This window comes from Panthera pardus, unplaced genomic scaffold (genome assembly GCF_024362965.1).
Source record: "Panthera pardus isolate Hobbes unplaced genomic scaffold, ASM2436296v1 HiC_scaffold_27, whole genome shotgun sequence".
In the NCBI taxonomy this organism is placed as follows: domain Eukaryota; kingdom Metazoa; phylum Chordata; class Mammalia; order Carnivora; family Felidae; genus Panthera; species Panthera pardus.
In genome coordinates this window covers 39587900-39600511 of record NW_026526843.1, presented here as the reverse complement: position 1 = coordinate 39600511, position 12612 = coordinate 39587900, and the positions used below count along the sequence as shown (strand labels likewise).

The window sequence follows — 12612 nt, the reverse complement described above, 5'->3', positions numbered from 1 at the left end:
ATGCTAGGTACAGAATCTTCTCTAGGGCCTCCTCCTTCTTCACTCTCCCATCCTCCCTTTGCGTGGGGTGGTGGTCTCCCAGCCAATGACAGGTCAGCCAACACACTGGCTCCAGACTAATGAGGCTTCCGGTTCCAGATGAACCCATTAGCTTATTAGCGACATTGTACCTGGGTAGCTGGCATCTGTCCCATTGTCCTCTTTAATGACTCTCTGGTTTTGCCCATCAAAGATTTGAATGTGCAAATGAAACCGTACTTTCTTTTGTTTTGCTTTGTTTTGTTTTTAAATTTTTGTGGCTTTAATCCATCCCCACAACTTCTGCCCAGGGCCAATAAAACCTAGCCATTCTCCCTTTGTAAAAAGAAAGAGGGGTTGGGTTTCCTTCAATTGTCTGCCTTTTTCTGTCTCCTCCACTATTTTTGTTTTACTCTGTAGTTAACTTTGCATCCAGCAGCTTCATCTGAGGACCTGTGCGGTGGACCTAGGCACTCTCTTCTTGCGGTTGCAGCAGCCTTTTCGATGCTCTAACCCGGTGGTTTGTGGGACCAGGGGTTTGGCGGGTGGGAGAAGAGTTTGGCCATAGTCTTCCTTCTGCATTTCACACACATTCTGCGCTCGCTCGCTCTCGCCCCCCCCCCCCCCCCCCCCCCTCTCTCTCTCTCTCTCTCTCTCTCTCGCACACACACACGCCCGCCCGGGCCCGTCTCCGTGTGTCTTCCTTCAAGATGACAGGGCGCTGGAGAAAAGGCTGCTGGAATCAGCTGGTAGGTACAGTAGTAACCCGAACCCCACCCACTCGCTGTCTTTGCTTGCTCAGGTTTCTCCGGTCACTCCTGCCAGGGGAGAAAACATGTAGATGCGCCTCCACAGGAGGGGCTGGGGGAGCTGGGAGCGGCGGGGGCGGCGGAAGGTGAGCCGGAGAAGGTGGCCGAGCACCCCTGCTGCCGGGGCCCTTCCCAGTGCTCCCTCAGGGCGTCAGCCCCAGCCCTGTAACCCTGTTTGCCCCCCACCCCCCTTTTCGTAGGGATTGCCTTTTTTTTTTTTTTTTTTTTTTCCTCTGCGGCGGCGGAAATGACAGTGTGGTGCCGCCGTGGTGTCATGGTGCTGCCCCTGGACTGAGGGGCGAAAACTCTTAAGTTTGGCTCGGGAGAGCCAGCCACGGTAGCGTCGCGGCCGCCGCGCTGTCCCTGGCGGGCCGCGCGGGCGGGCGGATCCAGGCTGCTGCGCGGCGGCAGCGAAGGCGGGCGGCGGCCTAGAGCGGCGGCGGCGGCGGCGGCGGTCGGGGAGCTCGCGCCGGAGCCCGAGCCAGCTCCCAGCGGAGGCAGGCGAGCGCCCGGCGCCCTCGGGCGCGCCAAGGAGATGGCTGGCACCCGGGAACGCTATGGGTAAAACGCGCCCACTCACCGCGGCCCCGGGAGCCGAGCGCCACCGCCCGCGTAGGGCTCGGCCCGGGCTCCGGCTCCCGCTCCGGCCGCCTCTCAGGTGCCGCTGGGGCCCGGCGCGGGCCGAGGACTCTGGGGCTCGGCGGGGCGGGGTGACGGGGCCCGCGGGGCTGGAGGTGGCGGCGGCCGCGACGGCGGCGGCCCCCGGCCTGGCCGGGGCGCCCGTCGCTGCCCTCTTGGGAAGGAGTTTGCACTCCGGGGTGCGGGGCCGGGGCTGCCCGAGGCCTCCAGCGCACCGGCCGGCCCGGCGCGGGCGGTCGAGCGGCTCCCCGGCGCCTGGGCGCGAGTCTGGGAAAGGGCACCGCCGCCTTCCCACGCTCCCGCGGCCCGCAGCCTCCTCGGCCCGGGCGGCGCCCCTCGGCCGGCCATCCGCCCGGCGGTGGCTGCCGCAGCAGCCCGAGATGCTGCGGACACCCTGCCGGCGGGGAGGCCCCGTGAAACTTAATCCCTTTTCTGCCAGGGCAGCGATCCTCCGGTCTCCGTCTGGGTGGTTCCTTATTTCTGGCCTAGCTGCGAAACCGGCTCAGTGGGAGAGGGAAAACTTAACATTTGTCCAGAGGACAGACTGCCACCGAACCGGGGAGAGGTGGGGTTTTTCCATTCCTGGCTCGTAAGAATTAAGTAAATAACGGCGGAGTCGATTTTCAGAAACATTTTTGGTGATGATAAGGTTTAGGTTACTTAGTACTGTGTGTATAGCACATTATTTCTTGGAGGGCTCGCCCCCCACCCCCCAACCCCGCAGAGAAGGACATTGGGATCCTGGGGTCTTTGGTTTCTCCACTTTCTCTCTTCCACACTTCCCTACCCGCCTTCACGTTCAATTGCCTTCTTCCTGCCTCCTCACACATCTACCTGCCCACCCAAATCTCCCACCAGAACCCACCCATTCCCCAGAGTGCCCCCCATCAACCCGTGTGCTCTGCCTCCCAGCTCTGCAGCCTCTTGCTTCTCAACCAGTTTGCCTTTTTGAGGATTTGAGTGTGGGGTGAGTGGATAGTGATGATTGTGTGTTTGTGAGCAGGAGCCCTTATGCAGGAATATAGTGGAGACTGTGTAAATAGACATGTAATGTGTGTGGGTTGATTCCTTGGATTCTCAAGTTGGGCCATAAGGGCTGCCTTTAACCCTATTCTGTTCCCTCCCAGTATTCTCTCTCATCACTTCTCTGGCAATGTTCCAATAGAAGGGGAATGCTGAATGGGGAGATTCCCTCCCCTCTGTCTGGCTTAACCCCAGCTGATTACCCCAACCCTCACATCCCGCTTTTCACCCCTCTCCACTCATCACTGCCCCCAGGGGGAAACAGTCTTTGCTATTTATATATATTCCTGCCCAATCAATTAACATAATACAGATACATGATGTGAATTATATTTTTCCTGATTGTTCCTCATGACTTGATTTGTGTGGTGGAAGTACAGGTCTAGGAGTCAGGAAGATCAGAGAGTTTACCCCAAATCTGATGTTACTTTGGCTTTTTGGCCTTAGGACATTCCTATGACCTTTCTTTCATAGTTGATGCACTTGTGTAAAAGGCATAATATTGTGTGCTGGGTATTGTGAGTCTCGGCTTGGTCCTTTGAAGATGAAAGGGTTCTATGAACACTCAGCATTATACTTTTCAAATAAAGTACTTCATTTACCTTTTATTGGGATAATGGATTTGACTGGGTGTAAGTAGGAACCCCAGTTTACTGGAAACCTTCATTTGCCATTATTAGCCCCCCTGGGAGCCAAATCTATCAGCATACTTAGGTCCCATGTCTCTTTTGTTTTGTTTTGTTTTTGTTCCTAATGCATCTACGACTGAATGAAAACATGCATAACACTAGGCATACAGAGTAAGAGTGATTATTTTAAGTCAAGGCTTAAATCATATCTAATGTACTCCAACCCAACAATCTGAGTCAGACTCCCTTTGAAAACATAACCTCACCCATTTTTAGCCTGTATGGGGGCAGTTAATTTCTACTGAAAAGTGGCAGAAATCATTTCAGGCATGGCAATATAAGCATGATTAGCATCTACCAGCGGTGAGTCAACTGTATTTATTAAGCACCTACAATGTGAAGAGTCCTCTGCTGGCTGGGCTGAGGCCCCAGTCTTGGCCTGGTATTTTGTCCTGCTTATTTGAGGCCTGCCTCCATACTTGCAGCTCCAGGAGTAGGACAGGGAGGAGTGAGGCAGGGGTAGAGGCTTAGGGACATGAAGGGGGTAATTTTCCCCCTCCCTCTCTCATGACTGCTAGACTTCTCCTTGAGCATGTTGTACCTTGCAGGGCCACCCCTGGGAAGCCCTGCCACAAATCAGAGTGACTTGGTTGCTTCATGAACAGTATCATCTGAACAGTGCAAATTGATTTAGCTGAAATTGGTTTAGTTAATCCCTCCTCTAAGAGCAGGGCAACTTGCTCCAACTTGCAGATCCTAAAGCAGTGCCAGTGGAGTCTCATAATTGCATCCAAAAATTGCTCTGGGTAGTGAGCCCGTCCATTCCCTCATCCCTCCTCCCATAAAATCTGCTGGCACCATGACAGTTGAGAAGGAAACAGCAGAAGGAGTATGTCTTTGCTACTCAGCAAACCCCACTGGCGTGGTGAAGAGGGGGAGAATGCCCTCTTTTCTGTCTGTCTCTTAGCACTCAGGTTCTCTCTTTCCCACCAGGGACACAGAGCCCCCCAAAAGAGGCAAAGGCAGGGCTGAGGCATGAGTGTGTCTCGAATGGGTGTTCCCAGAGGTACCTGATTGGCCTCTTGTGTGTCTGTCATTCAATCTTTAGGGATCTTGGTAACTCCCTAGCTGTGGGGCCATGTGATTTAGCTGCTAGTGGAGGCCAGGGGGTGCTCCATTTCCGTTTCGCATTTTTCATCTTCTTTTGCGTGCAAAGGGGAAGACAGGGCACTGTGTTTGAGAAACGCCTCCTCACTTGAGTTGGGGGTCTTGACTTAGGGCATGGCATTGTCAGATTATGACGTGTAACATGTTGTTGCTGGATACACAGCAGTTCAAAAGGGTCTCCCGTGGTTCACTTTTTGAGGAATGTAGTGTTGGTACCCAGATGGTATTGCGGGAATCTCTGTATTTCGGGTCTCTTGAAAAATGTTGTGTTCATCACTGAGCAGTGTAGGGAAAAGACTAGAGAAGTGTTTCTCAACCAGCATATTGGATCATGCTAATGAATGGGAAGACCAGATCAGTGGTGTTGGGACCAGAAACTCCAACTCCCAATTAGCCCCCTGTGCAAACTACTAGCCCCCTCTTTATTTCCCCTCTCTTCCAAGGATCAGTATGTTTTCCTATTTTCCATCAATGAAAGCTCTCCTAAAAGTCTTCCACAGGCACTAGAGGTCTGTGGCTCCTCCTACTATTTCTCCTTTTCCATCTTCCCCTTCTCCATTGACCATAGATGGACATAATTTTTTCAGTAATCGATCGCCCAGTTCCTGCATTTCCCTTAGAAATCCTATGAGCTTCTAACACTGCTAGATGGTTAAAGTATGAGTGGTGGAGGGGTTTGGAGCAATGTACCAACATCCCACCACTCCCTGCTCCATGTAGGGCTCACCTGAGTGCACACAAGGGTGTGGGTTCGGTTTAAGTGGGTTAGCAAAATATCCTTAGTAAGACTTAGCCTACTTGGGTTCTTGTCTCCTTGCAGAGCTATGACTGCTTGACCTTGGGCTTTGTCTCATACTCTTTCCTGCAGGTCAGACTCCACTGGTTGATGAACAGCATCCCCAGGCTTTGGATCTTTTCTCTTACAGAGACCAAATGATCTGATAACAAACCCATTATACAAACGAAAATCCTCCTGAAAAGGAAAATTTCAGCATTTACAGTTTTTCCAGTTAGGAACATAATGTCCAGGCATGGTAGACAACACTAATGTAAGACAGTGACGTGTCTGAATGTATACGGCCCAGAGATAGCAAAATGGTTTACGGTCCGAATCCTCAATTGCTTTGTCTATAGCCCTTTGTTCAGTGTTGCTAGGATCCATGTGATTCCCCAGGGAGTAGAAGCTTGATTTCAAATAGGCTTCTGTTCTCTGTCCCTTGTTTCTGACCTGAACTTGGGGTGCTCTCAGCCTAACATTCAACAGTATGCCCTACATACATATATTGCCAATTTTATCCTGTAGAAGTAGAGAGGACTTCCCATCCAGGTGTGTCGCTGAGCATTTAAAAATTTGCAAATATTTCACTGGGTTAGATAGGTTGGGAAAAGCAGTCCTAGATGGAAACCTGTACTGGTAGCAGAAGGTAGATTAAGTTTGTTCTCCAACCTTGCAACTGCCAGTGTATTTCGCATTAAGATAAAGGTGTTATGAACTATACTTAGGATTCCTGTCAATTATCATGTGTCACCTTGGCAAATCCTTTCCTTGGTTCCCTACATTAATCTCCCGCATTTGTAGTAAATTTAGGACTTTTTTGTTCTGCTATTGTGATATTCATTTTTTTATTAAAAATGTTTTTAATGTCTATTTATTTTTGAGAGAGAGAGAGAGCCAAGGAGGTACAGAGAGCCAGGGAGAAACACAAACCAAAGCAGGTTCCAGGCTCTGAGCTGTCAGCACAGAGCCCAATGCAGGGCTCGAACCCATGAACCACAAATTCATGACCTGAGCCGAAGTCAGATGCTTAACTGACAGAGCCACCCAGGCGCCCCTTGTGATATTCATTTTAATGTTTATGATGACCATATTATATGAAATGGCCAATGGTTGGATTTAGGAGCTAATCATTGTAAAGAAAACATCATTAAATCCACATGCTATAAAATATTAATTAGGCTTTAATCTTTTAGACAGGAACTGACTCTGGTGCTGTCAGTCGGTAATCAACCTCTAGTCCTGAGCATGATAAAAGCTGAAAGGAAGGAGAGAAACAGTTCTTCCCTTGGTGGGGGGGGGGGAGCTCCATTCTAACAGGGGAGACATATGAACATAAGAAATACCATAATCAGACACATGGTCCTCCAGAAAACTCGCGGGGGAGTGTGACTGTTCTCCATCATGCCAACCATGTGTTTGGATGATTTTCCAAACATTTGCTGCTTTCCTCAATAACTTGTTTTGTATCTGTCATCTGTGAACGTATGATGAGAATATCTGTATTTGTAAAGCCAGTTAATAATTTTATTTTATCCACATGTGATCTTCATAAGAGCCTGTGAGCTGGGTAGGGCAGGTAGTTTTCAATCCACAGATGAGGAGGCTGTGGCCCAGATAGTTTAAATGTCTCACCTAGGATCACTCAGCTAATTCAGTTTAGAGCCAGGACTCTAAGGAGGCTCTATTATGAGGATCAAATGAGATAATGGCTTTGGAACCATTTTGAAAGTATAAAATGGTATGCAAATGTGAGATGGCTGTTATTATTAGTTATGCTTACTGACCACCTAGCCTCTTTTTTTCTGGGTTTCTGTTTGCAGTCTGTGCCCCTTTAGGGTGAGAATTCTATGCCTTGGTTGCCTTTTAGGTTCCCAAATGATCTTTTCAGCTTCAAGGGGTCCTTTCCTACTAATTGCATTCCGGGATAAGGTTGTCTTCCTTTTCAGTTTCAAAAGGTGTTCTCATTGGTTTGTCCTCCCATGGGACTCCTCTCCCCTTTCCTTGTCCTCTAGGAGCACCCATTATATCTTCCTTGAGGTGTATACACCAGGCAAATCTAGCCACTGTCATTCAGCATCTTGCCTTAGCCAAAGTAATGCATTTTGTTCCTTTCATGATGATGCCCTTCACTGGTCAGCCTTTCTAGTCACACTAATAAATAAGATTTGTGTTTTGAGGAGCTAGTTTTCAATAAGCCATGGTGTCTTTCCTATGTGGGAACAGATAGCAAGAGCTCTGTAATAATAGGATGTCAGAGCTGGAAAGCATCTTAAAGAGATCGTCCGGTGATTCTAGTCCAACTTGAACGACACTTTATAGTTAAGGAAACATCAGACTAAAGCCGGGACTCATTCTCTCCTCCCCTAAGGCAGGGTTTGTAGTGTTTTAAAGGAAAAGCTCATGGGACATTCACGCTAATATCCTGGAGAATGTTTATTTTACATTAATTTCTTTTTTAAACAAGTCCTACAGCTCAGCTCAATCCTCATTCTACAGCCCAGAGGTCAGGCTTGGTTTCACACTCACAGTTTCTCTGTGAAGAAGGGGGGACCATGGCTTCTCAGGGAGGTAATGAGAGCCCTGGGCCATGCTCTGCAGACCTAGAAGATGAAAACTGGATGGAATATAACTGCTGAAATAAGGGGACATTTAATTATGTTCAAATCACATTTGAAGTAATAGAATTCTGCCAAGTGCAGATCATGCTGAAATCAATCTTTCATTTCATAAGCATAGAATGCATTATTTTTATCTTAATCACCTGTACCAAAGCTCCTCTTTTTGTATTTCTACTTACTCACACAACCTTATGATACCTTCTTACTTTTTTTTTTTTTTCTCATAGACTTCTGTTTTTCAGGGCTCTCAGCCTGAAGGAGGTTCAGGGTGAAGAAAGAGCAGACAGAAACAGTTTTATAATAGAGCAAGGGCAAATACGTAAATGTACATATTTGACTACATGGCAGTAACTAAATGAACAAATCAGTGTATGTACATGTGGGCATTTGTTTCTTAACATGGCACTTGGTAGACCAGCCTGCCCAGCCATTTCATCAGTGCATTTTTATGACAAACTCTTGTGTTTCCTGGCTAAAGCTTCATGATTACCTGTTATCAGTTCACACTCTATCAGGTTCACATCCTGTCTTTATCTTTTAGTGCACTCTCTAATTCTGCATAGATTAGTGATTCACAGACTTTTTGAAGTTGCAATACTTTGCCGTTGTTTCATTTCTGCCATACTGTTTCCCCCTGTCCTTTCTGAAAGTATTTTGTGATGTAGGAGTCAAGTATTTTTGTTAGGAGTCTTGTATTATGTAAACGAATAAAAGTTGGGAGCTGAGAGCTTTCTGACATCCACTGATCATTAGAGGTGTTCCAGGGGATTGCCAAACCCTGACCTAGAAAAACAATTGGCAGGAGTAAGCAATCCAGTAGGATTTAGAATGACTACATAGTTGCATAGATGGCAGTGTAGTACAGTGGTGAACTGTTCATACTCCAGGGTCAGACCTGGGTTTGAATCTTTTTTGTTTGTTTGTTTTAAATTCAGATGTAATTCATGTGTCATAATATCTTCACTGTTTGACAGCATACAATCTGGTGGATTTAACTATATTCACAAAGTCATGCAACCATCACCACTAATTCCTGAACGTTATCATCATCCCCCAAAGAGACTCTGTACCCATTAGCAGTCACACACACCCCCCATCCTTTTCTCTCCCCAGCCCTTGGCATCCACTAATCTACCTTCGTTCTTATGGATTTGCCTATTCTGGCATCGCATATAAAAAGAATCATATGATTTTTAGCATAATGCTTTTAAAGCTCATCTATGTTGTAGTATGTGTCAGTACTTTATTACTTGTTCTTGATGAATAATATTCCATTGTATGGACATACCACATTTGTTTATCCGTTCATCAGTTGATGGACATTTGGACTATTTCTACCACTTGGCTATTATGAATGATGCTGCTATGAACATTTGTGTGCAAGTTTTTGAGTGATCACATCTTCAGTTCTTCTAGCTTATATGCTAACTCTACATTTAACCATTGGAAGAATTGCCAGACTATTTCCTAAAGCAGCTGCACCATCTTACATTTCCACCAGCAATGTATGAAGGTTGCAGTATTTCCAAATCCTGGCTGACAGCTGCTATTTTTTAAAATTATAGTCATCCTGGTGGGTATGAAGTAGTAATATAGGCATCCCAATGAGTATGAAGTGGTGTTTCAGTGTGGTTTTTATTTGCATATCCCTGATGGCTTATGATGTTGAGTATCTTTTCATATGCTTACTAATCATTTATTTGTAAATCATCTTTGGAGAAATATCAATTCAGATCCTTTGCCCACTTTCTTGGTCTTTTTATTGTTGCGTTTTAAGAGTTCTGTATATTTCTAGATACTAGACCTGTGTCACATCTATGACCTGCAAGTATTTTTTCCCATTCTGTGAGCTGTCTTTTCACCTTCTTGATGGTTTGCAACACAGAAGTTTTAAATATTGATGAAGTCAGATTTATCTATTTTTTTCTTTGGTTGCTTGTACATTTGGTATCATGTAAGAAACCCTTGCTTAATTTAATTTCACAAAGATTTACACCTATGTTTCCTTCCAAGAGTTTTATAGCTTCTACACTTTCATTTAGGTTGTTGATTTGTTTTTAGTTAATTTTTTTATATGGTGTGAGGTAGGGCTCTAACTTCATCATCTTGCATGTGGATATGGAGTTGCCCCAATACCATTTGTTGAAAAGATTATTCTTTCCTCACTGAGTGGACTTGGAATCCTCATCAAAAGTCACTTGCCTGTAAATATAGGAATATATCAGGTTATTTCTGGATTCTCAGTTTTATTCTAGGTTTGAATCTTAGTTCTGCTACTTGCAAATAAGTGTGGTCTGGGAGAAGTTACTTTTTTTGATAATAATACTACCTACCTTTTAGAGGATTGTTGTGAAAATTAAATGAGATAAGGCATATAAAGGGTATTATTTAGTGTCTGGCACATAGTAAATGCCAGATAAATTTTACGGGGAAATGTGGTTAGATAATCAGGAAGGTAGTGAAAATGGGCATAGTTGAAAGGATGCTGAAATATTAGGAGTGACCAGAACAAGGTGGCCTCATGAATGAGAGATGAGATGAACAGATGTTTGAAGAAGTTGAGAAAAAAATTCAGTTCCACAGTCTCAGCTGAAGCAATTGTGACTTGAAGATAAAACAGAATAGAAGCAGTATAGAAAAATTCCTTACCATAAGCAACAAATTGTAACCATCCTCTATTATTCTTTGTAGAGCTGAAAATCATTAAGGTGGGTTATTTTAGAGCACTAGTGTTTGACTTTCTCTGTCAATTACTCTTTTTTCTTGCTTTTTAAAAATGTTTTTTCCATTTTTTATTTGAGAGAGAGCATGAGTGGGGGAGAGGGGAAGAGGGAGAGGGAGGGAGAGAGAGAATCCCAAGCAGGCTCCACACTCAGCATGGAGCCCAATGTAGGACTTCATCCAACGACCCTGGGATCATGACCTGAGCTGAAATAAGAGTCAGATGCTCAACTGACGCCCCTTTTCTTGCTTTTTAAAAATGCTTATTTATTTATTTAGAGAGAAAGGGAGAGAGTGAGTGCAAGTGGGAGAAAGGCAGAGAGAGAGAGAGAGGGAGAAAGCGAATCCCAAGTAGGCTCCTCACTGTCAGCACAGAGCCTGATGCTGCTCGAACCCATGAACTGTGAGATCATGACCAGAGCCCAAATCAAGGGTTGGTCACGAAACCAACTGAACCACCCAAGCGCCCCTGTCAAGGAATCTTTTGAGAACATTTTGAATGCTGTGGACAACCCTCTCCCCATGAGAATGCAGATATGACAAACACACAACATTCTTTAAACTGTTCTAGGAAGTTCAGAAATCCCTGGTTAAAAATCCTATTTTGACCTTATTCAAGGCAATGCTGACCCATAGCATACTTTCCCAAGCTTAATTTCATAGTGAGGTTCAAGTGTCACACTTACTCAGGAGCAGCATTTATGGTTTCAGGGAAATTCGAAGAGCTTTTTGGCTTGTAGAGAAGGGTTTGTATGGCACCCTCCTAAGTAAGACTTAGAGGAGTACCACAAGTACTCTAATTGTTTTTGTATAGCTTTGAACGAATAGACATCTTTAGCAATGCTTCTGACCAACTGTCAATTTTTTTAAAAAAAAATTTAATGTTTATTTTTGAGAGAGAGAGAGAGAGAGAGAGAGAGCGAGCGCTTGAGTGGGAGAGGGACAGAGAGAGAGGGAGATACAGAATCCGAACCATGGTCCAGGCTCTGAGCTGTCAGCACAGAGCTTGATGCGGGGCTCGAACTCATGAACCGTGAGATCATGACCTAAGCCAAAGTCGGACTTAACCAAATGAGCCACCCAGATGCCCCTGACCAACTGTCATTTTGGAGGGAGGCTTACTCAATTCTCCCAGGTAGCTTTCAATGCAGATGTTAAAGAATGCAGACATCCAGTTCTGGAAGAGGTAGTAATAGAAATGCAGTGTGAAGTGGCATTGGGCCTAGAAGAAAAAGATATGATTCTGGAGGGGACTTGGAATGAGAGGAAGAATCAGAGAAACTGGGAGGGACACAGAGAGACAAAAATAGAAGTGGAAACATGCTGTTTAGAAACACTCTTGTAAATAGTCAAGATAAACTTCAGTGAGGGAGGTGGGATGATTGAAATAAAGGTGTAGGGGAAAGAGCACAGGCGCTGGCATTAGACTGACCCAATGCTGTGGGTATGTATAATTCCTGGTTGATTTACTTAACAATGCTGAGCCCCAATTTCCTAACTATAATAGGGGCATGGTAGTACCTTCCTTACAGGATTCTCTCTCTCTCTCTTTTTTTAAAGTTTTATTTATTTATTTTGAGAGAGAGAGAGCGAGCGAGCAGGGGAGGAGCAAAGGGAGGGAGGGAGAGAGAGAGAACCCCGAGCATGCACTGCATTCAGTGGGGAGCCAGATGTGGGGCTCGATCTCACAAACCATGAGATCATGACCTGAGCTGAAATCCAGAGTCAGACGCTTAACCAACTGAGCCACCTAAATGCCCCTCCTCACAGGCTTCTTGATAGAATTTAATGAAATAATGTGTGTAAAGTGCTTAACAGTACTCAGAATACAAGAGGTGCTCAATAAATGCTAGGTCCTTTCTTCCAACTTGTACTTTAAGGGATCTTTCATTTAACAATTATTGAATACCTAGCATGTATGAGGCACCATGCTATGAATAAAAATATGAAATAGTCGATGCCCTCAAGGAGCAGAGAGAGTTAGCTGGAGACAGATATGTAAATGAAATAAAACAGAATGTTCTGGAAGCCACCAGTGGTTGTGGTGATAACCATGTCATTATCATTTACATGATAACCATGTAAATGAAAAGACCCCTAGGTTTCCAGGCTTGGATAGTGATATTCATCCCATAGGGAAAATTGGAAGAAGAGCAGGTGTTTTGGGTTTTTTTTTTGGGGGGGGGTTGGGGGAGAATAAAAAATTCACT

The 12612-nt window shown here is 45.5% G+C and overlaps 1 protein-coding gene across 5 annotated transcripts in view; it reads left to right on the top strand.

The window, feature by feature from the left end:
• The first annotated feature begins 686 nt into the window (after window positions 1–686).
• Window positions 687–12612, top strand: part of MID2 (midline 2) — a 101711-nt gene continuing 89785 nt past the window's right edge. For 2 of the 5 annotated variants that reach the window (XM_053891282.1, XM_019435658.2), the window contains exon 1: window positions 1283–1388. In XM_053891282.1, coding sequence (XP_053747257.1) covers window positions 1385–1388 — 4 coding nt within the window. In that variant the 5' untranslated portion in view covers window positions 1283–1384. Of the gene's footprint in view, window positions 768–1266; window positions 1486–1839; window positions 2032–12612 lie in introns of those variants that run through there. The other 3 variants (XM_053891280.1, XM_053891283.1, XM_053891281.1) reach the window with 3 other exon arrangements.